This window comes from Coccinella septempunctata, chromosome 6, assembly GCF_907165205.1.
Source record: "Coccinella septempunctata chromosome 6, icCocSept1.1, whole genome shotgun sequence".
In the NCBI taxonomy this organism is placed as follows: Eukaryota; Metazoa; Arthropoda; class Insecta; order Coleoptera; family Coccinellidae; genus Coccinella; species Coccinella septempunctata.
The window spans coordinates 26,589,745-26,615,280 of NC_058194.1; the positions used below are offsets into that span (position 1 = coordinate 26,589,745).

General features: G+C 39.6%; 3 protein-coding genes across 3 annotated transcripts in view; 2 read left to right on the forward strand and 1 right to left on the reverse strand.

Annotated features, from left to right (window-relative positions):
- The window catches only part of LOC123316124 (lysine-specific histone demethylase 1A), a 309,614-nt gene that overhangs the window by 255,118 nt on the left and 28,960 nt on the right, over positions 1–25,536 (reverse strand). The gene's annotated exons all lie outside the window — the stretch shown is intronic.
- Positions 20–2,662, forward strand: LOC123316129 (tryptase gamma-like). Its single transcript, XM_044902115.1, has 6 exons — positions 20–80; positions 497–597; positions 1,109–1,356; positions 1,453–1,704; positions 2,215–2,413; positions 2,467–2,662. The coding sequence occupies exons 1-6, from the start codon at positions 35–37 to the stop codon at positions 2,641–2,643; spliced, it is 1,023 nt and encodes a 340-aa protein (XP_044758050.1). The 5' UTR covers positions 20–34; the 3' UTR covers positions 2,644–2,662.
- On the forward strand, positions 13,147–14,970 carry LOC123316125. Its single transcript, XM_044902111.1, has 3 exons — positions 13,147–13,500; positions 13,886–14,353; positions 14,427–14,970. The coding sequence occupies exons 1-3, from the start codon at positions 13,180–13,182 to the stop codon at positions 14,865–14,867; spliced, it is 1,230 nt and encodes a 409-aa protein (XP_044758046.1). The 5' UTR covers positions 13,147–13,179; the 3' UTR covers positions 14,868–14,970.

Here is a 25,536-nt window from a genome sequence, read left to right on the forward strand (position 1 = left end):
GTAAAATATGGGTGTTTAATTTTTATCGTTCGATATGTTGTTACATATTTTCGTGATAGGGTTTTGTTTGAATATAAGTGGTGAGTTTTGAATTATAGTTTCGGTGAATGAAAATAATTATTAATATTACAACCCTAATTTGTTCAGAGTCCGATAAGGAGGTTCTAGAATTCAAATAGCTATTTCATAAACAAGGCAAGAATTTTAACTGTTTATTTTAAATTCCAGATAATGAAAATAAGAACGCAGATATTGTTATATCTGCAGTGTTAAATTCCAACTTGTAAAGGTGGCGAGAACCGACACTTTACAGCCAGAATAGCTATATTTCAAAGAAAATTGTCAACCAATAATTGTTAACTAATTGTGTGAAAAAAGCACGTAATGAAGTATCAACACCCACAACACGCTTCCAAGAAATAACTATAGTATTTATCAATTTGATCCAAAAAAGCCCATCCGATTGTGTAACACACTTTTTTCTTCGTATACACAGTGAGCGGACAAGGTTTACTTCCTAACGGGGATCCCTTTTTTTGTGTGCCACCTGGAATATGTCCAGATTCTGGAGGAATCGACCCAAGAATTATGACACCAGTAAGTCCGAACATCTCATTTAAGTATAACTATCTGCTTTCATGTATTTTTTCCTCCACAAAAATAGATTGTATTTAACTAACTAAAGCTGGTTTTTCACCTAAAAGCTAAAACGTCGAAGAGTATTTTTATAGGCCACTTAACAGTCATAATTCACTTTCCATCTTCACCCACCTGTAGATGCGATTGTAATAGAGAAACACGTGTCGTGGTTAAACAACTCATGTTAGTGAAAATTATGTAATTTTTTCATTTACATTTGGTGCAAAGAAGTCTAGCCATTTCGAAGTACGATTAAGCTTTTTCATTGATTATTTATTTATGTTTACATGAAGTTTCTGACTGCAGGTCAATGATGAAAACAAAGAGAACTTAACGAATATCGAAAAGCTGATCCAACTGGTGTTCTTTAACAGATCTTTGCCAGTACGTCACAAATTTCATAAAGCATTTTACTGCTGGTAATAAATATCGACAATGTTACATTTAAAATGTTCATTATGTCCGTCAGACTGGAACGAACACTCCCGGTCTAGCCACATGTCCTGTGGGAAGGGTACCATGTTATGCGCAGGGAAGTATGAGCAACTGCGGTTTGAGATTGGTGAGGGTTCCGAATGCTCCAGATGGCGAAGCTCCATATGGCGCTTATCCTTGGCAAGCGTTCATGGCAGGACCCAGTGGAAACTTCATAGGAAGCGGATCTTTACTCAGCCCTTACCACGTCCTTACAGCTACTCATAAAGTTTTACAATACGTGTGAGTCCAACAGATTCAATAAAACGCATTTTGTTTATTCGCATTTTCGAACAACGAGATAATAAGGCATATTTTTACTTTCATGGTTCCCTCCAGAGCGAACCCATCGCAACTGACCGTCATTATGGGCGTCAACGATCCAGCAAGAATAAATGCTACAAACCCTAGATCGAGAGCAGCCCAGATTTTCATATTCAACGCCACGACTTACAACAATTCAACGCTCAAGAATGACATCGCCATTGTAAGACTGGCGACACCTATAAGTCTGATAGGACAGACTTCCGTGAATACGATCTGCCTACCAGCTGCTACTTCAAACGCCACAACCTACATGAGACCTCAAAGGTGAGAAAAATTAAATTTCCGTAATCCATATACAATGACCAAGAAACAAAATGTCAACGCTAATTTAGAAGATCTTATAACATCGGCAAAACTTTCAATGGGCCTAGCAACACAGTTTCACATTTGCTTCGGCGTAAGACTGGGGAGATCTCACTGAATTTTCTTGGTGTGATATTGGACCACAAACTACTGCAGTTGTTTTGGTCCACTCGGATAGTACTCCTCAAAGCATGAGGCTTCAAACCACAGACTATGCACTGGTTGTATAACTGTGGTGGTCAGGTCTTTCCTGAGGTACGCATTTTTGGTGTGATGGACTTCTATGGGGAAAAACTGTGACCGCACCATTATGACTAAATCCCAGAAGGAAAACCTGTATTACGGGCGTTCTGAGATCTACCCTTGCGCAAGTGATGGAATGTCTGCTTGGTTTATCTCCTGAACTCAGAGTAAAACAACAACAACCATGAGTTTAAGTACTAATACTTTCGTCTTTGTCGATGATTTTAGGTGCTTAGTCTCTGGATGGGGTCAAACGCAACCCACCCTTACGGCAGTTCCAACGAGGCTGAAGCAGGTTGCCCTCACGACTACCGATATAGCAACTTGCGCGAGAGGTTTTGCAGGAATAGTCAACACGGCTGTCTACTTGGACCAGACGGGTGGTCAGTTATGCGCTGGTGGCGAAGCCCAGAAGGATGCCTGTTTCGTGAGTATTGTCTTTCTCCGAAAAAAATCACAAAATCAATGGGAGCATTTCAGCAAGATGGCGGCGCGCCTCTGACATGCGGGGCAGGTACAGTCTCTTCGAGATACGTAGTGGCCGGTATAGTCATCTGGGGAAAGAGTTGCGGTCAACCGGGAGTATTCGGAGTCTACACAAATGTACCATTTTACTACAGATGGATAGTTCAAGTGATTACGCAAAGGATAACATGAGATGGGGCAGTTTTCTAGAATAAACGTTAAAACAATGGTTATGGTCGTTTTATTTTCATCTAGTCTGGCAGCATTTTCGCTTGCTTAATAGCTATACGAGGATATATTGAAAAATTCTTAGCCTACTATAGAACCAAACAAAATTTCAATGTCAAAATATTTTATTATTCAACATATTCTACTTTTAATTATTACAGCGAACCTGCAATGTCTCTAGACCTTTCAAAAATATTGTTTCTTCTTGCTCTGCAAACCAGACCTCCACAGCTTCCATCATCTCCTCGTTGGAAGAAAATTTATTATTTTTCTAACTTTTTTTCGGATGAGTAAAGAGATGTTAGCGGATGGAGCCAAATCTGGTAAATAAGGGGGGTGTTCTAGTAATTCAAAACCTAAATTACGAATTTTTGCATGGCAACATGAGTTTTGTGTGCAGGGGCATTGTCCTGCAAAAACAAAACACCTTTGGATAACTTTCCGCATCTTCTCTCTTTAATTTTTTCCCGTTGAGTGGTCAGTAAAGTCGAATAGTAATCTCCGGTTATTGTTCAACCCTTATCCAAAAAATCAATCATGATTACTCCATGGCAAAACCAAAAAACTGAAGCAAGAACTTTTCCAGCAGATTTTTGGACACGAAACTTCTAAGGTCTTGGAGAACCAGAGGGTCGCCATTCCATCGATTGTTGCTCTGGTTCTGGATCGTAGATATGTACCCAAGTCTCATCCATAGTAACAATTCGGTTTAAGAAGTCTACATCGTTTTCAAATCGAGCACAGATCGAACGCGATGCTTCTACCCTTGCACGCTTTTGCTCAACATTGAAACATTTGGGGATCCATTTTGCAGCAATTTTTCTCCTGCCAAATTGACGTGAACTATATGATGAATGCATTCGTATGAAATATTCAGTGCTTCAGATATCCGTTTTAGCCCAATTCCACGGTCTGATAAAAACATGTCATTAACTGCATCGATATTTTCGGGGACTAACACAGCAACTGGCCTTCCCGATCGGTCATCATCTTCAATGGAAAATTTGCCTCTTTTGAAGCTTGCAGGGTATTGAGCAAATCTTCGTAAATCTGCCTACCTCTTAATCCTTTCAAATACAGGTACTTGATGATGGCTCGATACTCCAATTTTTCGATTTTCTCAATTTCGGTGGATATGTTCTTTCTTTTAATTTATTGCGTAAGTCTGGTTTACTTTTTTCACTTCAAACTAATTTCTGGACTGAATGTTGAAAACCCATATCGTGACATCAATGGTGAGAACATTTTCGGGACTGTTTACGAAACCGTCTGAGTGAACAACTGCGATAAAATGTTACCAAATCCGAAACGAACGAATGTGAACGATGGGACGCAACGTACGGTTTCCTGCCAAATGTCAACGCGATTTTTTTGCGAGAGGTTCTGGAGAAATTGGACAACGCGAACTGTATTTTCCGGCCCGTAATAAACTCCGACCATTCCGTGTAACACAGCACTTGTTCCAAATTGAAATTTATGGCATACGGTAAGTTTTTGCCGTCGATACGCAGGTACGATCGCCGCATGTTTGGGAAGTTTTATCTTGCGGATTCGGATCTTCGGCCATAAAGGTCTACAGATGTATTTAGCATTCTGCATCGGGCTCTTAATTCATAGCGGGACAATCTCTCTGGGTCCTCAACCTGCTGGGGTGACCAGGATGAACATGAATCTGTAGACGGTCCTGATTGTCCTGAATCGATTCCGAATGCCAGTTGAAAACATTTCCTAGGAGATCCCAATGATCCCAACTATTTAGTTTTGCATAGAATATGTTCAAAAAAAGAACAAACCAGGATCAACATTCGAGGGATATATTCCTAACGATTCAGGTAGGTACATGTATATAATTAAACATCATTAAGATATCGTTATTTCACGTCGAGAATTGTAACTAAGAGAAGGAACAACTGCTCGAATGACCGTCAGATATGTAATTTCGGTTGAGACAACTGGATAACAAGATTGTTCAGAACTAAGCGTTAGTACTATGACGCCTTATTAATTAGAAGGTTTTTATTTTCCGTTTGTTCTCAAGAACATATTTCACTCGGTAATTACGATATAATTACTTTAATGACTGGCCTATACTATGCCACTGTGCGCTGTATATTTAACGTTTAAGGCGTTAGTGACTGTTCTGTGTGAAATAAGGTAATTGCCATTATGGGTGGATAAATTTGCGTTTTCGATAAGTGGGGAACTTTTCATTGAATATAAGCAAAAATCTAACAAATTTTCAGCTATGCATTGAGAATTCATTTCCAATTCAAGCATTCTATGCGCAGCATTCTGATTGAAACGTAAGGAAGCAGTAATTTATACGACAGCTTTACGTTTATTGCATAAACCGGAGGCGACAATGTTCTAAATAAAGCCATTACAAACTACCAATAATAACAATGTCGTTAAGCGCAATAACAGAAGAAAATTCTCATTACAGACGATTCTCTCGAATAAACCGAACAAATGCTAAGTAGAAAAAGATTGATGGCACATCACTCAAACGTTTCACGAAATTTCATCTACCATCAGAATAATGAGCAGCAACGTCTCAAGAATTACAAGGGTGGAGGAGATATTTTAAGCATCGAGAAATGGACAATATTTAGTACAATATAGAAATATGTCCCTAATCTCTACACAGTATCGAACCGGCCCAAAATGAGCATTGTAATGCATACAGCATCGTAAAATAAAAATACCAAATATCTCATTCCCCCTATGTCTCGCGAGATCCCTAAAAGGAAACAAAATTAAATTTCTACTGCAAGAAATGCCTCAAATAACTAACGCAATCGTTATTCCGAATAGCCAACGATACGTCATTCCTACTGTCATCGGTTCTCTGGAGAAACGTCGAAAAATGCCATTCGAATCATGACAGGATTAAATTAATAATAATGTATACATTTGCGACTTTGAGTTAACTCTCCTGAGAGAGGTTGTTCGACAAGAGCTCGAAAAGATTCCGCCGAACAGAAACATTTGCTAGATTTCATTATTTACGGCACCCGTTCTATCGCTCAAATGCAGTTTCATTTATGCGACGTTGCCGTTTCATTTATGCGACGTTGCCGTTTCTACTGACGAGAATCCAGGCGCGTGCCTAATATTTTTTTGGAAGCGACAATAGCTCTTCAACCGAATTAAATGTGAAAAGTGTTTAATCTCAAAAAACTGACCAAGTTTCGCAACGAGACTCCACCGGACTGACATTTGAAAGTGTTGCAACGTGTTCATATCGCTGAGACACATACGACCAGATTAATTCATAAATTATTTATCGACCGCAGTCCACCGTTCGTATCGGCTACTGTGATCGTAATTTAAAAATACAAAACATTCGCGAAATAATTTATGTGAACGTATTGTTAGCGGTGCCCGCAATTTTTTTTTGCTTTATTTTTCGGTCGCAATTACCCAACGGTCCGCGATTCGTACAACGGTAGATAGGCCGAATGTAGAGTTGAGGAAAAAAAGTCAATTGGATCGTGGGACGGTGCCTTATTTGCGGATGACGGATATGACAATGGTGTCATAGAGATATTGCTAGTGGGCCAGGAGACTCTATGAGTCGAATCACTGTAATACCCACCCCTGCCTGTGAACCTCACTGGTGTCCAACTGACACCTGTATTTGTAAGGAATGTCAGGCTGGAGTTCATGATCATGGATTTGTTTCCAATTTTGTTTAGTAAACGTCAAAAATTTCATCATTTACCATAAGTCTTCAGGCCGTGCATAATATTCACCTGGGCACGGTCCGATTAATCGATTTAAGTTCCATCGCAGATGCAGATGCTGACCATGGTTTCGGATTCTTCGACCTCATCAGAGCAACACAACTCATACCTCGACGAAAATATCACAAATTGATAGCCCTTTTACTCGATGTCAGTATCCGGTATGGTGAAGACCCTAGCGCCATCTGAGAGCAAGGGGGTAACAACTCAATTCGTTTTCTTAACCGTAACGCCTAATTGTTGCAGGCGATCGCGTGAACATCATCTGTCAAAGTGATTGTTGGTTTCTCGGGTCTTAGTTCTTAGGAACTACGTAAACTCACCAACAATTTCGGACTTGTGTCTCTTCAGTAGGTCAACGCTGCAGTCGGTTTACCCAGAATCGTTCTGTCATCAAACTTGAAAATGGTGGATCACGATTCGTACTGATGTGTTATTCCTTCAAGTTTGGCAGCGCACTTTTGAACAGTCCTTGTACAGGGTGAATCTCTGACTCGTACAAATATTTCAACAGTAGATTCTTGAAATCAAAGGAACACTTTTCCCCATACCATTTTTTTCGATTCCACCCTGATAGAAAGATATAGCCATTTTAAGTTTTCATGGTGAGCTGTGCCACCTCTGGAGGAACAGATTTACCTTCAGAATAACTAGCTGAATCTGTGACACTACACATCTGTAGATCTTTTAAACAGAGTTGTATTAAGCCAATATACCCAATTTTTAGAATTTCACTGATACTTTTTAATTTTTGAACATCAAGTTACTCGAAAACGGAGCATTATACGAGAAAATATGCAGAAAACTTTTATTTCACAAAACGCTCAAATATTCATTGGAAAGAATCCAACTTAGTTTTGAGAGATGGGTTCTTTGAATTTTTGGTATTTTTATGGTACGTAATGGTCATAATGAGAAAACTGGAAGACATGGGTGATATTTTGTGTTCGAAAAAGATTCATCAAATAAATGAAAAACTATAATCCGGAATTCATTTCATTCGATAAAACAATTTGTGAGATAGAACTAAAAAAATAACATTTTTTAGGGTTTTTCAACACCCTGTATGTTTCAAAACGAGCCGATTCGGAAAAAATGGTAAAGGAAAAAGTTTTTCTTTTGGTCTCAAGAATCTACTGTTAAAATATTTGTACGAGTCAAAGTCACCCTGCAGATACCTATGGCTTTGGCAAGTTCTCTTCATTGTGGGAGTGACATAGGCTCTGTATTTCTTGCCTCTGTGAAATTACTGTTCATGTAAGTCAAGTCTTGAAAAAAAAATCATTTCATGGCGTGCGCTGGTCAAACGGTTCGAAATAATTGTAAATAACGTTTCTGTTGATCTTCCGCCAAAGTTTTGCGTAAACCGCCGTTTATTATTCTGTCGCAAATATGAATATCTGCATCTACAAGCCTCGAATTTATCCCATTTCTCGAACGAAAAAGATCTGGACGACGCCAATGCATACGTACACGTAATATGCATACCCCATTCGGAGAATAATAAAGCGGCGATCAACAACCCCGATCCTTCGGCTGTTCAAAAGGCACGCGCGGCTATCGGCCATCTAATATGGTCTGCCCAGCGTCCGGTATGACCATTACTTTTACATTAATCGGACAAAAATATCGGCATGATAAACGGCACTCGCATGGTCCGCTGACCGCAGTATCGGCATTTAGATGCACGGCAATAATGCGACAGGGCGAAAAGTACGCTCGGGGGGCTTTCAACATCGGTTCCCTCGTTGTTCCCCCATAATACGAGGCAGACGTCGTGACGACGTCGGTGAACAAACTTAAAATTTTCGATGGGTTCGTTCACACCATGAGATAAAGCGCGATTCTTCGACTTGCACTCCGAAGTCGATGAAAACTTCCAACTGTCTTATTCGGGGTTTAAGCTGGCAACTCACACTCGTTTTCGTACCAATTTCATCGATTCCCTTCATATGTATGCACATAAACTCTCAATTTCCGCCCTGAACGCCCAGTTGAAGGAAAGTCCATCAAAATTTAATGCTCCATTAAAATTTCAATCCTCCATCACTCCCTTCGAAACCGACAGTTTTTCACCGGACGTGAATCTGCACCGTGAACCCTGCCTGAAATTCAAGCATCCCTTTTACTCGCTCAAGTTCCTCATTGTCCACTTGGATTCATCGACCAACGGAGAAATTCCGATACGAATCTATCACCGGGACACGGCATTACCACCACTTTCTTCTCCGTTATGCCTCAGACCGACCTGAAGGATCGCTGATCGGCAAAAAATCCTATTTATCCATAATGTTTATTCAATTATATACTTGGCCCGTCGGCAGTCAATTAAAGCGATTGACTCCTCTAACAATGGCGGAGATGGTTCACCAAATGACACGTTAATATATGCGTGACCATCTTCGAGATCCGTCGGAAGCAGTAGCGTCGCTTGAGGGTATACTTTCGTAGACTGACTGCAAGGATGAAAGGAGGACAGAGATTTTTTGTGTTGCACACGGCGGCCATACCAGTTTTCTGGAAACGAAATATTCATAGGAAGTGGAGAAAACTTATTTATTACGAATGTTGGATTAACAATGACCGAAATCTAGTTGTGCCTTGTTCATTGCAATTTAGCAATTTCGGTTTGAACGCGTTTGTACTTCACGCAGAGGAAAATGAAAATCTGATCTGAAAATATGTCTTTTCACCATAGTTCTGTCCTTTGTCTTTTCCTATCCATAACTTGAGCAATAATGGTGTTGTGAGAAATTAAAGTAGGTTTTCGAAGAATGCAGAACATATCCTCTAAACTAGAAGCTAGAATGCCGTCAGCATACATTGGTATAACTTCATACAGGGTGGGCTTTTTAAAAAGAAACAGACGAGACAACCACCTCAATTGTTGAAGAAAGTAATTACCAATAATAATTATGTCGTTATCTAATGTTGACAATTAACGGTTATCATCGGAACCACAGAATGAATTTGACTTTAAAAGTTGTCCCCCTCGAAACAAAGATCGACGTGTCCGAGCATTTTTTCGAAATAAATTTATTCCGCCCGTTATCTCGTCTGTTTCGTTTTAAAAAGCCCACCCTGTATATACACAATATAATGCTTGAATGATATAGTAAGCAACTTTTCAACCTCGAAATGCTCCGAAGAAAATTGCTATAAGCAATTTTTGTATTATAGCTTTTTACTTTGAATTCATTATTCTTGCTCTGAATCATTTTTTTTTGTTTTCATTCCTTTTTAAAATCCCAAAATCCTTTTTTACGACATCCCTTTTCGATAAAAAATATTTCAAACATTTCCCAATTTTCTCATTTTTTTTTTTTTTGGTTTCTCTTCTTGACGATAACAATACCTTATCTTTTTCGAGAAACATGATCAATATTTTTGTATTTACGCTTCTTGGATACTCGCGTGAGTGTTAGTCGATAATAATTCGAAGATGTTTTAGTTTCGAAAACCCTGCTTATATTTCCTGTACTATCATTGACTGCCAAATCATTCTGTACACTTCTCGATTCTAGAGAATTTGGAAAGAATTTCATTTGAATGAAAAATGTTCAAGACCAGAGCTGGAACTGAACACCAAGCAATTACTTCTCTCCTAGTTGAGTTAGTGCCTGTTGAAAATATCTTGAAAATTTCATCATCCAAATTTTTTTTCTAGCGTCTAGATTTCACACAAGATCATGAGCCTGCGCTCTGTCCCCGACTGAATCGGCGCCCCTGGTGCGGGTGGTAAAGTCTGTATATCAAGTGTGAGACGATTGCTGATCATTAATCACCTCTTTCCAAATAAACAAGCGCGTTTCTGATTATAGCAATCGAACGTTTGTAAATATCTCAACGGGCCGCCCAATCCGTGTACCTGCCCGATAGCTCTGACTTGGCACTTTACGCCGCGAAAAAACTAATATTGTTAACACGAATTCCGGCCGAGCTGCATCTTAACGGAACAACGAACCGACATAACGCAGTCGACGAAGGAGACTCTAAGTACAAGGAACACACAGAATCCAAATAGGCATTCTCGAATATTTTAGTTGCCTGACTGTACGACTATACGGTTTCAGAATTGCCAATTCGCTCAGCAACCCCTCGTAGCAGGGTAACAGTTTACCTTCGGCCACCTGAAGATGCTATTGTGATGCCAAAACACGTAACGTAAAAAAAAAACTATGTCACTGAAGGTGTTACTGAATATCTCCTCATCTCCTCACTAGCATCCTTACAAGACAAGCAAGGAGGCACCTAATGCAAATAGGTGTAGGGTGGATAGAGAAACTCCAGATGACCTGGGTACAGAATGTCTCGCCATTGCAAGCCAAAGCAATAATGCTGGAAACGAAAAACTTGTGATAGCGAGGACGTTACGTTTTGCAGCATCTATGATGGCTTTAAAGTACTCCAATTCAGTAGAACTATGGAAATGGAGGGCCAGCTGTAGATTGAGAACGACAAGAACAGCTTACAGTGACTTCATACACAGTGGCGACAATAGTCGATTTCGACCGGAACGTACAATAAAGGTATGGTAGTAGTAGTAAGATCATGTGTTAGAACATGTTCTTTTCTTCGTAGTTATTGGTATATATTATTGGTAGTTTTCATAAACTGTCCGTGAGTGTCATCCATTTGATGGCCGTCTCACGCTGATGAGGTCAAGGAAGTCCGAAACAGTTTATGATTATTTATTATGGAAAGATCTTTCTCAAATATACAACGAAATGGAAACAGGTAATAAATTCAGTAGAACTTTTTTTACATTTTAACAATAATATTACATACAGACACTTATAGACTTATGACACAGCCTATGGTAATCTTCAAGATACCAACAGAAGGCAAGGCACATAAGTAACCAGATATACTAAGAGCTGAGTCTTTCAGTGAAGTTGAAGCAATTGCTTTTTGGGATTCTTTCATAAAGCATGTTTCGATGCGTCTTGATACTGCATTAAACTTCAACTTTTTTTCGATCCTCCCTCATTTTTTCGACATCCCAGGGGAAAATGGACCTGAAATATGAAACAAATATACTTACAAGTTGATTATATTTTCATATTGATATATCATGTTTGTTTTTACACTCACCTTGCTCCATTAAATCCTTTTTTAGATTAATAAATCAATGTGAACCACGGTCCAAATACACGGTTCATATTCATATAGAACTAAGGGATTTTTAGCAAATTACAACAAGAGATTATTCTTCAGAAATGCGAAAAAGCACAATTTAGCTATGTACACATTTGTGTAATTTTACAGTCAAATTAGATCAAGACTGTGAACAGCTCAGATGTTGGCACAATAGACCGTAAGATCACAGATCAGCTCAACTCCTCAGAAAATCTATTACAGTCTCACAATAGCCTGTGGCTCAACTGCTAAAAGCTGCTGGTACTTACTCCTTGCTAAAATTCATCAATAACCCATCATTTCAAAGGCATAAGTTGAAGAGCCATCAATTCAATGATTGAAAAATAAGAATACTTCGAACTACGAGAACAAAGAAAAGTAATGAAACGAAAAACGATCTAAAATAAGAAAAACGAAACAATAAACTAACTTCTGCTCAACAAACTGTAACGAAGGAAAACCCATTCGAATGACGTGTTTAGGTCGCACAGTCACCTTAATGACGATCTCTCTATAATCATTTCGTGGCGAACAAAATAATTTGGACAGTTTAAAAACGCATCAGGAGTTATGGTACAAACAACGTCCGAAAATGACAAGTTGGGAAACGGAAAGGAATCGCCGAAAATGATCGGACCGACGGCTCCGAACAAAGGAAACATGCGAAAATAAATGAATCATCGATAGGACTTCTCCGAAATCCATCCGACATAATTAGGACTACCGCACACCCCTAGTGAAAAAATTCCCACCTGACAGTCCCCGTTTTTCCATTTTTAGATAGGAAATAAAAACATTAAAAATAATAACATGAGGATGGTCGTCCTAGTGGGAGGATCATTAGTGCGATTTGTATCATTTTTAATTCATCAACGCTATCTATCTAGATAGAGTTGATGATTTCTATCTAGATACATAAAAAAGATGGGACATAATAATAAAAAACTATATATCCTACTCTAAAACTGCCATCCCCTTTTGTATTGAAGGTAAGAGTGTCAATTCTAAGGAATATTGCAGTTTGGGAATGTCCCACTGTTACATCAGAGGAGAGCATCAACTCCATAATAAAAATGACCAATGATCTACACTCTAGAACCAACTCTGTTCATCTCCTTCTTCGTGACCTTATCAAGGAGAAGTCATTTTGCGATACCAATACACAAGTAAAGTGCCTTATAAATTCGAACATTTCTAGTAACTGCACTGAAAGCTGCATTATGCAAGAACTGATACGTTTGAAACGAGAACTGCCAGTGTGGAAATGAAACTGAAGTTTTTTCTAGAGACAGGTCAAATGATAACAGGAAGCATCAAGAACAAATTATACACGTGGACCATAATAATCCAAATAACATGTTTGGCGACGGTCTCCCTAATCGTGCATGAAACAAACGAAGTCCTATTCAAATAATCTGCAGTTCGTCGTAGAAAAAAATCATATCTAATGAAATTCGCAAGGTTTCCCGAAATAGTCTCTCATTAAAATACATCGAAGGGATAATTTAAAAATGTTAATCGCATTTGATGACATACAATATTCTCCACAGACACGAGATAACTTCAAGAAATAAAAAGTGATTTCTCGGATCGTAAGCAGTCACAGTCTGTCGAAATGTCGAGTGCTACAACTCTAGCTGATCTGAAATGCTTCGTTGCAGAAATAATGAAAGAAAGGGCGATCACCAAGTACGAAATCCATATAGAAGGCCACTCTGGCAGGGGTGAGAACTACCTAGGTGAAGTGACGTTTTTTTCTGTGACCACCAGCAACAATGGCCGAAGATACGATATGGTGATGAAGACCGCCAAGAGATCGGAAGAACTGAGGAAAACCATGGCAGTCGAAAGCGCCTACAGAAGAGAATCTCTTATGTACAGCAAGGTCATTCCCGAGATAGAGAGATTTCTCGAAGATGCGAATTGTGGAGTGAAGGTACTTTGAGTTAGTCTATATAAAAATAAAATGATAAATGATCCTACCAAGGGATATTCCGCCAGAGTTTCTTTCGGTTTATTCCTTGTCCCGAAACTTTTTTCTGTAGGTCCCCTTTCTTCCTAACTTCCTAACGTCCAGTTGCAGGAAAGTCCATTAAAATTTAATATTTCATTAAAATCTTAATCCTCCATTTTCCCCTTCAAAAATGACAGTTTTAAATTTTGATAGGGCATCATATCTTGATGGACTTTCCTGCAACTGGGCCTAAGAATCCCAAAAAAGTCTAGAGGAATCATGAAATTAACAAATAGCGACTATAGCAGGTACCTTGGAGTATCTATAGTGATCAATTGTGTTGAGGTGAATGTGGTTATTTTTTTAGGTAGTGAAGATCGACTTCGTGCCTAAAATTTTCTGGATATGCGACGAGGAAAATCGCGAAACTTTAATCATGGAAAACCTGAAGGCCAGAGGCTTCAGACATTGGAACAGGAGAAGGCCAATGGACATGAACCACGCGCTCTTCATACTGAAGCACCTGGGCGAATATCACGCAACCACGATGGCCATGAAGGTTTTGAAGCCGAAAACTTTCGACAAATTCGCCAGAACTATGAACGGTATCTGGCAGGAATTCATGGAGAAAATCGACGGGAACACGCTGTTCGTATCCAATCTGAGGAACGCCGTCAGGTGTTTGGAGGAGAAGGGAAACAAGGAGTTGGCCGACAAGTTCAAAGCCGTCGAGGATAAGGTTGGCGACATCATTTACGGTGAGATACCGGTCGAAGATAGACTTGTGATAACACACGGCGATTGCTGGATTAATAATATTCTGCTAGGATATGAGGTAAACAAAAACTTTTCCTTAAATCCACATTACCAAAAAGTGAACATGATTCAACCAATGAAATATTTTACAGGATGAAAACTCTTCAACTCCTTCGAAAATATGCTTCGTGGACTTCCAACTATCATCGTACGATACCCCGATCAAGGACTTGAGCTACTTCATCTACACGGCGTGCGATAAAACCCTCCTAGACGATTTCGATCTGCTCCTGAGGAATTACCACACGTCCCTATCGGAAAACCTCGAAGCTTTGGGATGCAACGTGGACGATATCCTTCCCTACCCCCAGTTGATGGAACACTGGAAGAGATACGCCAATTTCGGTCTCATTCTATCAACCATGGTCGTGAAGGTTGAACTGCTAGATTCAGACGAGGCGCCCGACATCACTGAGATATCCGAAACTGGAGCCGATTTCGCTGAGACCTTCAATCGCAAGATCAAGAACGAGGAGGGTTACGAGAGAAGAATGTTAGACGTTCTAACACATTTCGGAAGAAAGTTTTTATGATTGTACATTTTACTTAGAGGTAGTGAGAATATTGTCAGAACTGAGACATTCGAAAAAAATTTCCATCTAGATGAATAAAATTCAAATTTATTGAAAGAAAAATCGAAAACTGGTACAGAATTAGCATTCACCTGAATCCCTAGTCTTTAATTGTTTATACTCAAATATGATTCGTGATAATATGGATTGTATTGGCGGGCAACTTCGATTCAAACACAGACGTCCCACGTTGGGCGCCAATTTTGTGGTGATAATGATGGAATGATAAGTTTTTCGTCGGAAACGGTCGATTTTAGAATTCCGTGGAAGGAGAGAATAACGAGGAAATTGGCAACCGTTAATAAACGAATGCGTGACCAATACGCAGCGCCTGAATTCTCGTTCCCCGTGCATTGCCAACTTGACATTCAAATCGCTCCGGCCAATTTGCGAACTCGGGCAATCGGCAGTAATAAGTGCGCGCATTAATATGTTATTGAGCAATTTCATTAATTGAGGTGTATACTTTACGGGCAGTTCGATAATTTACACCTCTAATTGCGGATAAATATTTAAGGTTGTGAGCAATCGTAAATTTAGCGGCGACCCGCAGTGGCGTTGAAGTGGCCAGTCGCGGGGTATATCCAGAACTTGATGCGTAGAGATTTAATAGAGAAAGTCGGAGTGCGTTCACATACCCCGTATTGCGGGTAAGTGTGCGCACCCTCACGGGGTAAGTGAACGCAGTGCTTAGTGAACCACACAATCAAAACAAATTACAAAATAATGTCATCGAAATGTTAGAATATTAGAGAAATGCTGTTTATTGTCAATACAGAAGCGCCTTTTTACAAGCAGTGCATTTTTGTTCGTGCCACAATTCTTGTTGAACACAACACTTGATACATTCCCCTGTTGGTGGCTCTTCCTATTTTTTTGAACAAATAGGACAATATTGATCGAGTCTTCACCAAGAAAATCAACAATGTCATAATTTATTCCTCACTGAACTAATGCCCATATAATGAATCTATGCGCACACTTACCCGCGCACACTTTCCCCAGTAAGCCAAAATTTGAATTGACGTTCTTATAGAGTTGAGCAGCTAAGAGAACCTAAAATTTTTTATTATATATTTAGATTAATATGCCCATGATCGAATAAAATATTGTTTAACACTGAGGGACTCGGAACTTGGACCTGGCAGAATGTGCAGAGATGCTAAAAATTAACAAGAAAACTAGTGAATTTGATTGATTGTAAATAAAAAGTTAAAGAAACGTAGCACGTCGCACTCCTATGAAAAACTAATTTGGCGATTCTGCGAACTTGCTTCACCCAAATGAACCCCTCTTTCATACATTGCATAGTCGAGATATACGCACTGCGCACACTTACCCACTGCGCTCAGTTACCCCGAATGACTCTATAGATGTTCATCATCCAGTATTGAAATATAAAGCTTGAAAATTTATTTCGAAATATTTCGAAAATTTATGGAATGTTTCGAGCTCCACCAAGTTGTTATCGATCATGTTCTCCATCCTCCCAGCGACCATAAAAGGCAGAAAGGAACTAGTCCACTGTGATATTATCAACATTTTTATAGTCCTATCCTATCTCAACCAATTCACACAAAACATTAACAAATTATACACCAAAACCTTCCTCATGAGTCATTCTGTCTGTTGGTGAGAACCGAATGAAAATCACCTCAGTAGTTCATGAGTTTATCACGAACTGACAGACGGAGGACTTAATTTCATGGTATGTATGTATAGTGAAGAATGTTTTGATCCAATGTCGTTCAGAGTTCAAAAGCCGACTGAACAGAAGGAGACCACTTTTCGATCCTGCACTGAGACGAGCCAAAATTAACGTTTCGAGAGGGTCAAATTCAAGCTCGGATCGATTCCCAGGCAGGATTCGATGAAAAACGATACGAATCCCATAAACGAGCCCATCATGCAACCCAACAGCAACAGACGAATATCGAACCCGCCAATGATTACGCCAGTTGCAATTATCTACTCTCAGCCTCGCGGTCGATGCAAATGCTGCGCTTGCTGACGAAATTATTCATCCCGTATACCTAAAATAATTATAGAGCAGCGTCGGGCAGGGAAACTCCTATTACCCGGCCTGGCAATACTATTTCACAGTAATTGCACCTTATTACAAGCTCCCTCTTGTGTTTGTCTTTATAATTAATATCGCCTTGTTAATTGCGCCGTATCGTCTCATTATCATACAGCATTACATTTGATTGAGGGGATAGCGAAATCGTTTATAACGAGAACGATAGCCTCTTGGGCTTGGAAATCCGATCCCATTGAAGGCCGCCTCTTGAAGGCTCCCCTCCCCCCTTCCCTTACATATCTATCGATTTCAGATGAGGACGGCGATAAAGATTAACAGTCACCCAGATCATCCAGTGAGGACGAATACAAGATAAGTAAACGCCAGATAATGAAGGGGCCAATTCACAAACTCCTTTAATTGGCTTGAAACCTTTCTGTGGTGTAGAAAAATGTACCTACAAGAAGTATGCCATATACATGAGTGCCAATTCTGTGAGAATGTTGATGAAACTCCAGATCACCTGTTGCCATAATGTCTCATCGTCATCGCCAGCCAACGCAAAAAATGCAAAAAAATACTTGTGGGAGCGAGCAGTTAACCTCCTTGAATCTATCCTAGATACTGGAGTTAGGGGAGACTAGGGAGCATTCATACATGGGGAGGCTTGATACAGGCTTATATCCGCGATCTGTAGCCGTTTTCAGAAGTATTATACTAGTGAACACTATTCTTTGGCAGAGGGCATTGCGTGACGTTAATATGTAAGGCTAACAGTAGTTTGTTTGTGAAATATTCAACAAAGAGTGTTTCGAGGTGAGAAATTGTAAGTTTTTACTCATGTTACCTAAGGGTTTTATGATCATGCATTAATTCTTCGGCATAAACAAACATTTAACTGGGAAATATGCAAAAAACTACTCAATTTACCGTTTCATTCGCTTTTCAAAATATATGGGTATAAGATGAAAACATAAATCACTTTAAAAATTGCTTTCAGGGAGGTTTGAGACATTTGTCGTGGGAGGCCTGATACATGTATAATCTTCAAAAAATATTCCGTAGCTAGTTGGATAGGCCTACATGAAGGCGTCTTCACCATCCAACATATCGAAGGGATTTTTAAAAACCGTACAATCCCCATGTATTTAATGAGGCCGACTTTTCTTGTGTGGAAGTGACTAACTGACAATTTCCTGATTTTTCTACACCTATATGACCAAAGCAACCCAGTATCATTGCTGACCTACCTACTGAGCTGAATAATCCTCTCGATTACTCTCCCAGTACATCGTATCAATCCTCTCATATGTGGGGAGGCTTGAGACAGTTTGCATGTTTTTGTGTTCAACGTTCTGTACAGAATAAGATGTTTATGTTTTGCGACTTCTATATTTATTTTGTTGAACGATTAATTGAAGAATTATATAATATAAGAAAAGTCCTGCTTCTTCATATAATTCAGTTTCCAGAATAAAAATTCCAAAAAACGTATCAACCCTCCCCAGTCTCCCCTAACTGAAACTCTGGAACTGAATGGCGAGTTGAAGAGGGCGCTGAGAACAGCTCTGATGGAGGGCACAATAGATCTTAAGGTCGCAGTGCAGAATCTAGAGCTGCTGCACAAAACACAACCACTTGAACCAGCTTTACTTGAATGTTTTTTACACAGGTGACCATTTAGAGCACTGGTCGTGTTCCAATGAGAAGTTTCGTCGATATCGATATAACGATGCGTCCCCGAAATGTCCCATCCCTAGCCATATACATTCCATACATCAGAGTCCGCTGCCGGTGCAAATGACAAACACGACATTTCCGACCGTCTGAACCACTCCCATTACCCAATCTTCCCGTTGCATGCGCCGCTGCATGAAGTTATGATTTGTTGTCCGCACAACCCGCAATCATAAATAAAACAAACATTCCACCTCGGAGTAATTATCTATTAGCCTGCCTATCATGCGGACGCTATGACAAGTCCTTCAGTAATTAATCTACTTTCGCTAATGACCGGGTTCGAACCTGGACTCGGTAAATAATTATCTAGATAAAAAGCGCTTATTTGTACGCTAATGCGTTCGGCCTATCAACGTGTTGAATATATAATTAGAAACTATCGTTACGGCGAATCTTATTTTCAACAGGAGAACCGGCTCTCGAAGACAGAATGGATCAACACCATTAAATATTTACATACTTTTTCCACGAAAACGACATGTTCGTACCTCAAGATGAACTTGGAGCACAGAATAGGTACCAATAGTCAGGAATTCAACAGGTCTTCATGGAATACTCGAGAGATGCTGTCTTCGTAACCTTGTACAGCATGAAATCACTAACTGAACTGACATTATAACTAAGAGGTCCCTCAGAAGCTCAGAATAGCTATTATTATGGTTGAGAATGCGGCTATGATAAAGAACAGTTCAGGTGAACTATTTGGATCGACGATTCATACATGAACTTACTTGAAAACTAATCCTTTCAGCTAAATTCTTTTTGCATATTCGTAATCTACGCCCTCGATTTAGTAAACTCCAATGTTGGTGGAAATCTGAGAGATCGAAAATTTTTGAAATTTTCCAAACATGTATGGAAAAATTGCGAATTTTTGAAAAATATTTTTGGTCTCCGATCCAAACCAAATTCATTCTGTAGACTGATTCGAGTGCATAGAACACGAACATGCAAACAGATATTTTCAAAAAAAATTATTTTTTCGAGTTATGGTCGTTGGAAAATCGGAAATGAATGAAAAGATTGAAGCATTGTTGTATAGTGGACTCTTGTAACATCTTACTTCAAGTTCACAAGGCGCCGATCCGTCTTATGACGTATCGTCATTTACAACGAATCGTTATTTCCTTTACAGATCGACCAGTAATACGGATCGATTGAAATGTTAGATGCAATAACTCTTCGTTGTTATAATTCACGATTATCCAGAAGAGTTGATATCAGTCATAAAATGATATACCTACGGTTCTACGCAGTAGAAAAAGAATAGTGTCTACCATGCAGGGGATGTCCATTCCAACAGCAAACTTTACTCGAAGTTCCTTGCACCTGCCATTCGCAACCATTAAAAATTGGATCAGCTTTTTTTTTTTTTTTTGTGTGTAGCAGGGGGGAAAATCTGCAAACAGACGAACACACCCTCTCCTGAGGGGGAACAGTGTGGGGATTCTCACTCTCTGAGCTCGAGACCCACTAAAAACCCTTAAATGCTTCTTCATAGGTTCCGGGCATTTTGCCTATTAACCAGTTGACTCTGATGGTTTCTGGACTCTCACACGATCATAGTCATGTTGATAGTTGTATGCTGCCTATAGCTTTTATAGGTTAAGCTCTTCTTTGGTTACATTTAAATCCTTAACTGATCTCTCGATCTTAGGTGGTAGGTTCTTGACCTTCTAGCTTCTTCCGTTGGATCGTAGTCGACTAATCTTCGTAGTTCCTCATTTGGATGTTGTTTGGCTTTGTCGAATATCCTTTCCGCCTTTCTCTTCATAAATTCTGTAACTGGTTCCCATGCCAAGTCCTTGTAGATTTGTTTGTTCCTAACAAACCAACAACAAACAACAAACCAACTAACCAACAAAGCCATTCTAAGGAGTTTATTCTCAGTGGCCTGTATTCTCTTGATGTGGGTCTTGGCTGCGAAGCCCCATGCCGCCGATCCATATGTGAGTTGTGGTCGCGCAATAGTTTTAATCATCGTCAACTTGATGTTCTTATTCATATGACTTCTTCTGCCTATGAGTGGATAAAGTTTACTAATTGCGGCTTTTGTTTTATCAACAGCACATTTGATGTGGTTTTTCCATGTAAGTCCTCTGTCAAGCTTCACTCCTGGGTATGTCATTTTTCCATTCAACCTCTTCTCCATCAACTTCAAGGTTTTCTTCCATCCTCAATCTTCTCTTTTGCAGTAATATTGCTTGAGTCTTTCTTCCATTGATTTGGATTTTCCATTTGATGCACCATTTGAGTAATTCATCTATGGCTTCCTGCAGTCTCCGGTGTATGGATCAGCCATGTGCGAAAGGTCACTTTGACGCCATACCTACTCTGACAGCGCCACGGACTTGGCCCAATCAAGTAGGACCTAGGCAACAAATGATTCGGGACCCGAATGGTGCAAATAAAATAAATACAAACACCTCCGCCGCCTCTTGGTCTATTTTCTAACGACCGACTAATTTGTTGGGCGCGATGACAACATATGGTTTATTCGCGTTTTGCATGGTACGCCCACCTGAAATAGCCGAATCATCCATCATAATTTAACGTCGGAAAAAAAGCGACTGTCATCCTAGAGGGAAAGATGTTCGTTCATCTCGTCTTACCTTCCGACATTTTCTGTTGCCGTGTCGTTGGAAATATCGAATTTGCAAACGTAATAATATACACTGGGCTGCCAATTTCACGTCCGGGACCACGCGGTTTCAATTATAAAACCATTATTCGCAAAACTGTAATTTTTTGCTCCGTTTCACGGATACGCCTAGTCTGTCCGCAGCTCCAAATACAAAAACAACAACAAAGCAAAATACTTTTTTTGAAGAGAATCATTGAACGCATATTTGAATATACAGGGTGAGTAATTCGACTAGTAAAAATATTTAAACAGTAGATTCTTGAAGTCAAAAGAAACACTTTTGTCTTTCTCCATTTTTTTCCGAATCGGCTCGGTTGAAAAGATACAGGCTGTTGAAAAACCATAAAAAAAGTCAATTTTAGTTTTATCTCACAAACGGTTTTATCAAGTGAAATGAATTTCGGAATATAGTTCCTCATTTATTTGATGAATCTTTTCCGAACACAAGATATCACCCACGTCTATCAGTTTTCTCATTATAACCATCAAGTACCAAAAAAATACCAAAATTTCAAAGAACCCAAATCTTGAAACTAAGTTGGACGCTATCTAATGAACATTTGAATGTTTTGTAAAATGAAAGTATTCTACATATTTTCTCGTATAATACGCCGTTTTCGAGTAATTTGATGTTCAAAACTAAAAATATCTGTGATATTCGGAAAATTTGTTACCTCCGCTGAATGCAACTCTGTTTAAAAGATCCACAGATGTGTAGTATAATAGCTTTAGCTTGTTATTCTGAAAAAAATTTTGTTTTTCCAGGGATGGCACAGCTCATTATGAAATCTTAGAATGTCAATATCTTTGTATCACGGCCGAATCGGAAAAAATTGTATGGGAAAAAAGTGTTTCTTTTAACCTAAAGAATCTACTGTTAAAATATTTGTACGAGTCAAAGACTCACCCTGTATATCCCTTGCTTCGTGAAACGCCGAACCCAAAGAAAGCCAAAGAAACTATGAATTGCGAACAGATTGTAGAAATTGCCACATCTGGCAATTCTAACAAATGTTCTAACAAATTCTCGAGAAGAGATTACAAATTACCATAGATTGGCGATACATTTTTTTGTTTTGTTATTTCCTAAGAATGATAGCTGGAAAACTCATCCAAAATCTCACCCACTACGTCAAACCTCGCGCTTCTAATACCTTTTCCCGTTCTTGTTGTTGGCAACAATGAAATTGGCATATTTATCAGTTCACGTGGGCCGTCCGCCCTTTTTTTCAAAAACTGGCCATTTCTGCCAGCGTAACGGCATCGGAATAAATTGCAATAACAAGGAACAATTGTTTATATGCGCGAGAATAACCCACGTGACTGTGCCTCAGTGCGCCGTAAACACTGCGGTGGCCATTGTGCGTGCACCCCGAGCAAAGTATTCTTATTATGGACTGGGGCAACGAGCTATTCGCGGATCTCCGGCGATTTGTTGTGGCTCGTTACGCCCGTTTCCCGTCAAGAACCATCCCGGGTGACATTTTCTATTGGGGGAATTACCATACTCAAATATACAATCGCGTCAGGGCGAAAACGATGGAGAAACATCCGTTTGAACAATAGGTTTATTAGTTGCTACTTTCTCGAATGCACTGCTTTCTAGTATTCCAGCTTATTCCAGCAAGAATGAACAAGTCCACCAAGTGGTTCATCATCATTATTGCTGTATCCCGTTGCCGGGAATAAATCTACAAATAGACAAAAAAAGAAAAAAAAAATAAAGGTGCGATCAGACTTGTAATTTATTAGGGCTAATTGCGACTGTGTGCCCTCCTGTGACTGAAGAGAGCCAACCGTGACCTGCAGATCCTTCCACACTCCGGGCATGGATAGTCACCAACCCGATCTGGCCAACGCTGTATTCTTCTCGAGTCTCCATTATAACTGTGTACCAAAGACCTCCACTGTGACCTGTCCAACGCTAGTTGTTCCCAGTTATGATTGGCATTAACTGATTTCAGGGATTGATGTAGTATATCCTCAAGTCGCTTCCTGGTTTCCGGGCTCCCTCTGTGAATTCACCATGCAGAACTATTTTACGGACTCTTGTGTCTTGCATCCTCAGAATGTGGCCGCTCCATCTGAGTCGGGCCTTCTTTACTTGAGTCTCAATTGTTGTACAACTCGCGCGTTGCAAGTCTTCTGCATTCGAAACTTTGTGAAACCATCTGATGTGCATTATCTGTCTTAGATGACGTTGTTGCGCTTGTTCAAGCTGTTTAATATATCGCCTGTAGGGCGTCCAGCTTTCGCTTCCGTAAAGAAGCGTTGGGAGGACCACTGCTTTGTAAACAGCTGTCTTGGTCTTCAGATTGAGGTCGTGATTCTGAAACACTCTGACCTTTAGCTTCCAGAATGCCCGTGATGAATTGATACGGTTGTTACGTAAAGAACAGAAGACCCTTAAAAAACATATTCGAGAGTATCCACAAAAGTTGCCTAAAGAAAGGCAGCTACATCTGCTACTAGGAGAATCGTCTCTTCAGTGGGGCCAAACAAGACGGAAATTGTCAGAGGTCCAAAACCATACTACTCCCATTTACTTAATTACGTGCAGAAATTTTGCTGGTAAAACCGTAACCCATAAATAATACGATGGAGGTACGACGAGGCTACGTCATAACTGTTAGACCAATAATCACTTATTGGGCAATAGATCTTAAAGTCGCAGTGCTAAGCAACCCCTTTAAAATCCAGAATCTAGAAGAGAATGGGTGGAGGTACAAAAACCCTTCAAAGAATTACCAAGAAGCGTTGAAATCAAGATGGATGGCCAAAAATTATCTGATTTCTCTAGTTACCGATTTGGTCGAAATTATTCTCCGCCATTGAAAAATTCTGTGGAAATTTTCTTATTCATTTATTATTGGTCCACATAACTTTTTTCATAGTGTTTTTCCCGTAAAATCACTATTTATGCTCAAATAGCTTTCAAGGATACGTAGGATTCCCATAACGTTGGCAAATATCGAAGAACAAGTGATAAAATAACATCCGTTTCCGTTCTCTTTGACCTTCTTGGTCAAGAAGTTATACAATTCCCATAGTCGCAGATGTGACACAAATACAGTAAGGTCAGTGATGAAGCATTTCCTCATCTCTTCATTTAGAAGAGAACGGCGCAACTCTACACACAATTCGATTTTCTTGAAAAAAAAATGTGAATAGAAGTTATTCATAAATGGGATACTCACACAACAAGTTCTCATACAATATGTTCGCAAGGAAAACATGCATATCAAATATATGCAGGCAATCAGGATATTTGCTTCAAGTTAACGGTATTAACAGAAGTAATGGACCAAATATGGAGCAACTTTTGTCATCACATCACTATTGTATTAAAACTTATTTGAAATTATTATCAGTTTGTTTTTTTTTTAGTTGAATTTAAACCCGGTAAATCCTCCTTAACGAAGCCGTTTTGGCCTATAGTTTATTGAGAAACACAGGTTTTTTTTTTATTTGGAATTCATGGTTAACGTTTGGCTTTATACTTTCGGGGCAGCTTGTATAGAGCTATCAAGAATCTTATGGCATTGGCGCTCCAACAAGCATTAGCTTTGTTCTACACTTTTTATTGCCCGATGTAGAAGAAGAGTCAACCTCGAAGACACCCTTGCATCCTAGAGCGCATCATTTTCTGCATGGCGTGAACTACGTAAATATTTCAAAGGGAAAAACAATTTTAGTTCTTCTATGACCATGTGCACCGACTTATTTGAGGCGAGATTAATACTGGATTATTTCTCTGATTTCTATAGCAGTTACCATAGCAATCACCGAATTAACGTTAATCCTGTATAAAATAGGTCGGTGCAATCGGATTCTAGAGTAATATCTCTTGATCCTGAACTCCTAAAAGAAAAGCTGGCAAGGAAATTTCGATACCGACGTCGCGTCTTTTTATGCAGCAGAAACTACAATTCGCACAAAATGAATAGCACGTTGTGAAGTAGAACGCATAAAGTTCGAACAATCGATTTACCGGTTCTCGTGTTCGTAATTACCCGAGGCAGCGTATGTGTTCGGAAATCAGCAGGTCCGTTCATCTCGATAATTTGTATTCGAGAGATGTTCCCATGGGCATGGCCAGGGCCGTAACTCATATCTCCTAAAAATGCGCATGGCCGTAGCATCGGACGGGCAAAGAGGGGCGACTCGCCTACAGGGTACAGATCGTTCTCATACGAATCCTCACTATGGATTGAAGTAGTACAGTG

Coding starts and splice junctions, on each gene's coding strand:
- LOC123316129 (XM_044902115.1), top strand. CDS start 35: ATGTTGTTACATATTTTCGTGATAGGGTTTTGTTTGAATATAAGTG. Junction 1,705..2,214: donor ACCTACATGAGACCTCAAAG/GTGAGAAAAATT, acceptor CGATGATTTTAG/GTGCTTAGTCTCTGGATGGG. Junction 2,414..2,466: donor CCCAGAAGGATGCCTGTTTC/GTGAGTATTGTC, acceptor GGAGCATTTCAG/CAAGATGGCGGCGCGCCTCT.
- LOC123316125 (XM_044902111.1), top strand. CDS start 13,180: ATGTCGAGTGCTACAACTCTAGCTGATCTGAAATGCTTCGTTGCAGAA. Junction 13,501..13,885: donor ATGCGAATTGTGGAGTGAAG/GTACTTTGAGTT, acceptor TTATTTTTTTAG/GTAGTGAAGATCGACTTCGT. Junction 14,354..14,426: donor ATATTCTGCTAGGATATGAG/GTAAACAAAAAC, acceptor AATATTTTACAG/GATGAAAACTCTTCAACTCC.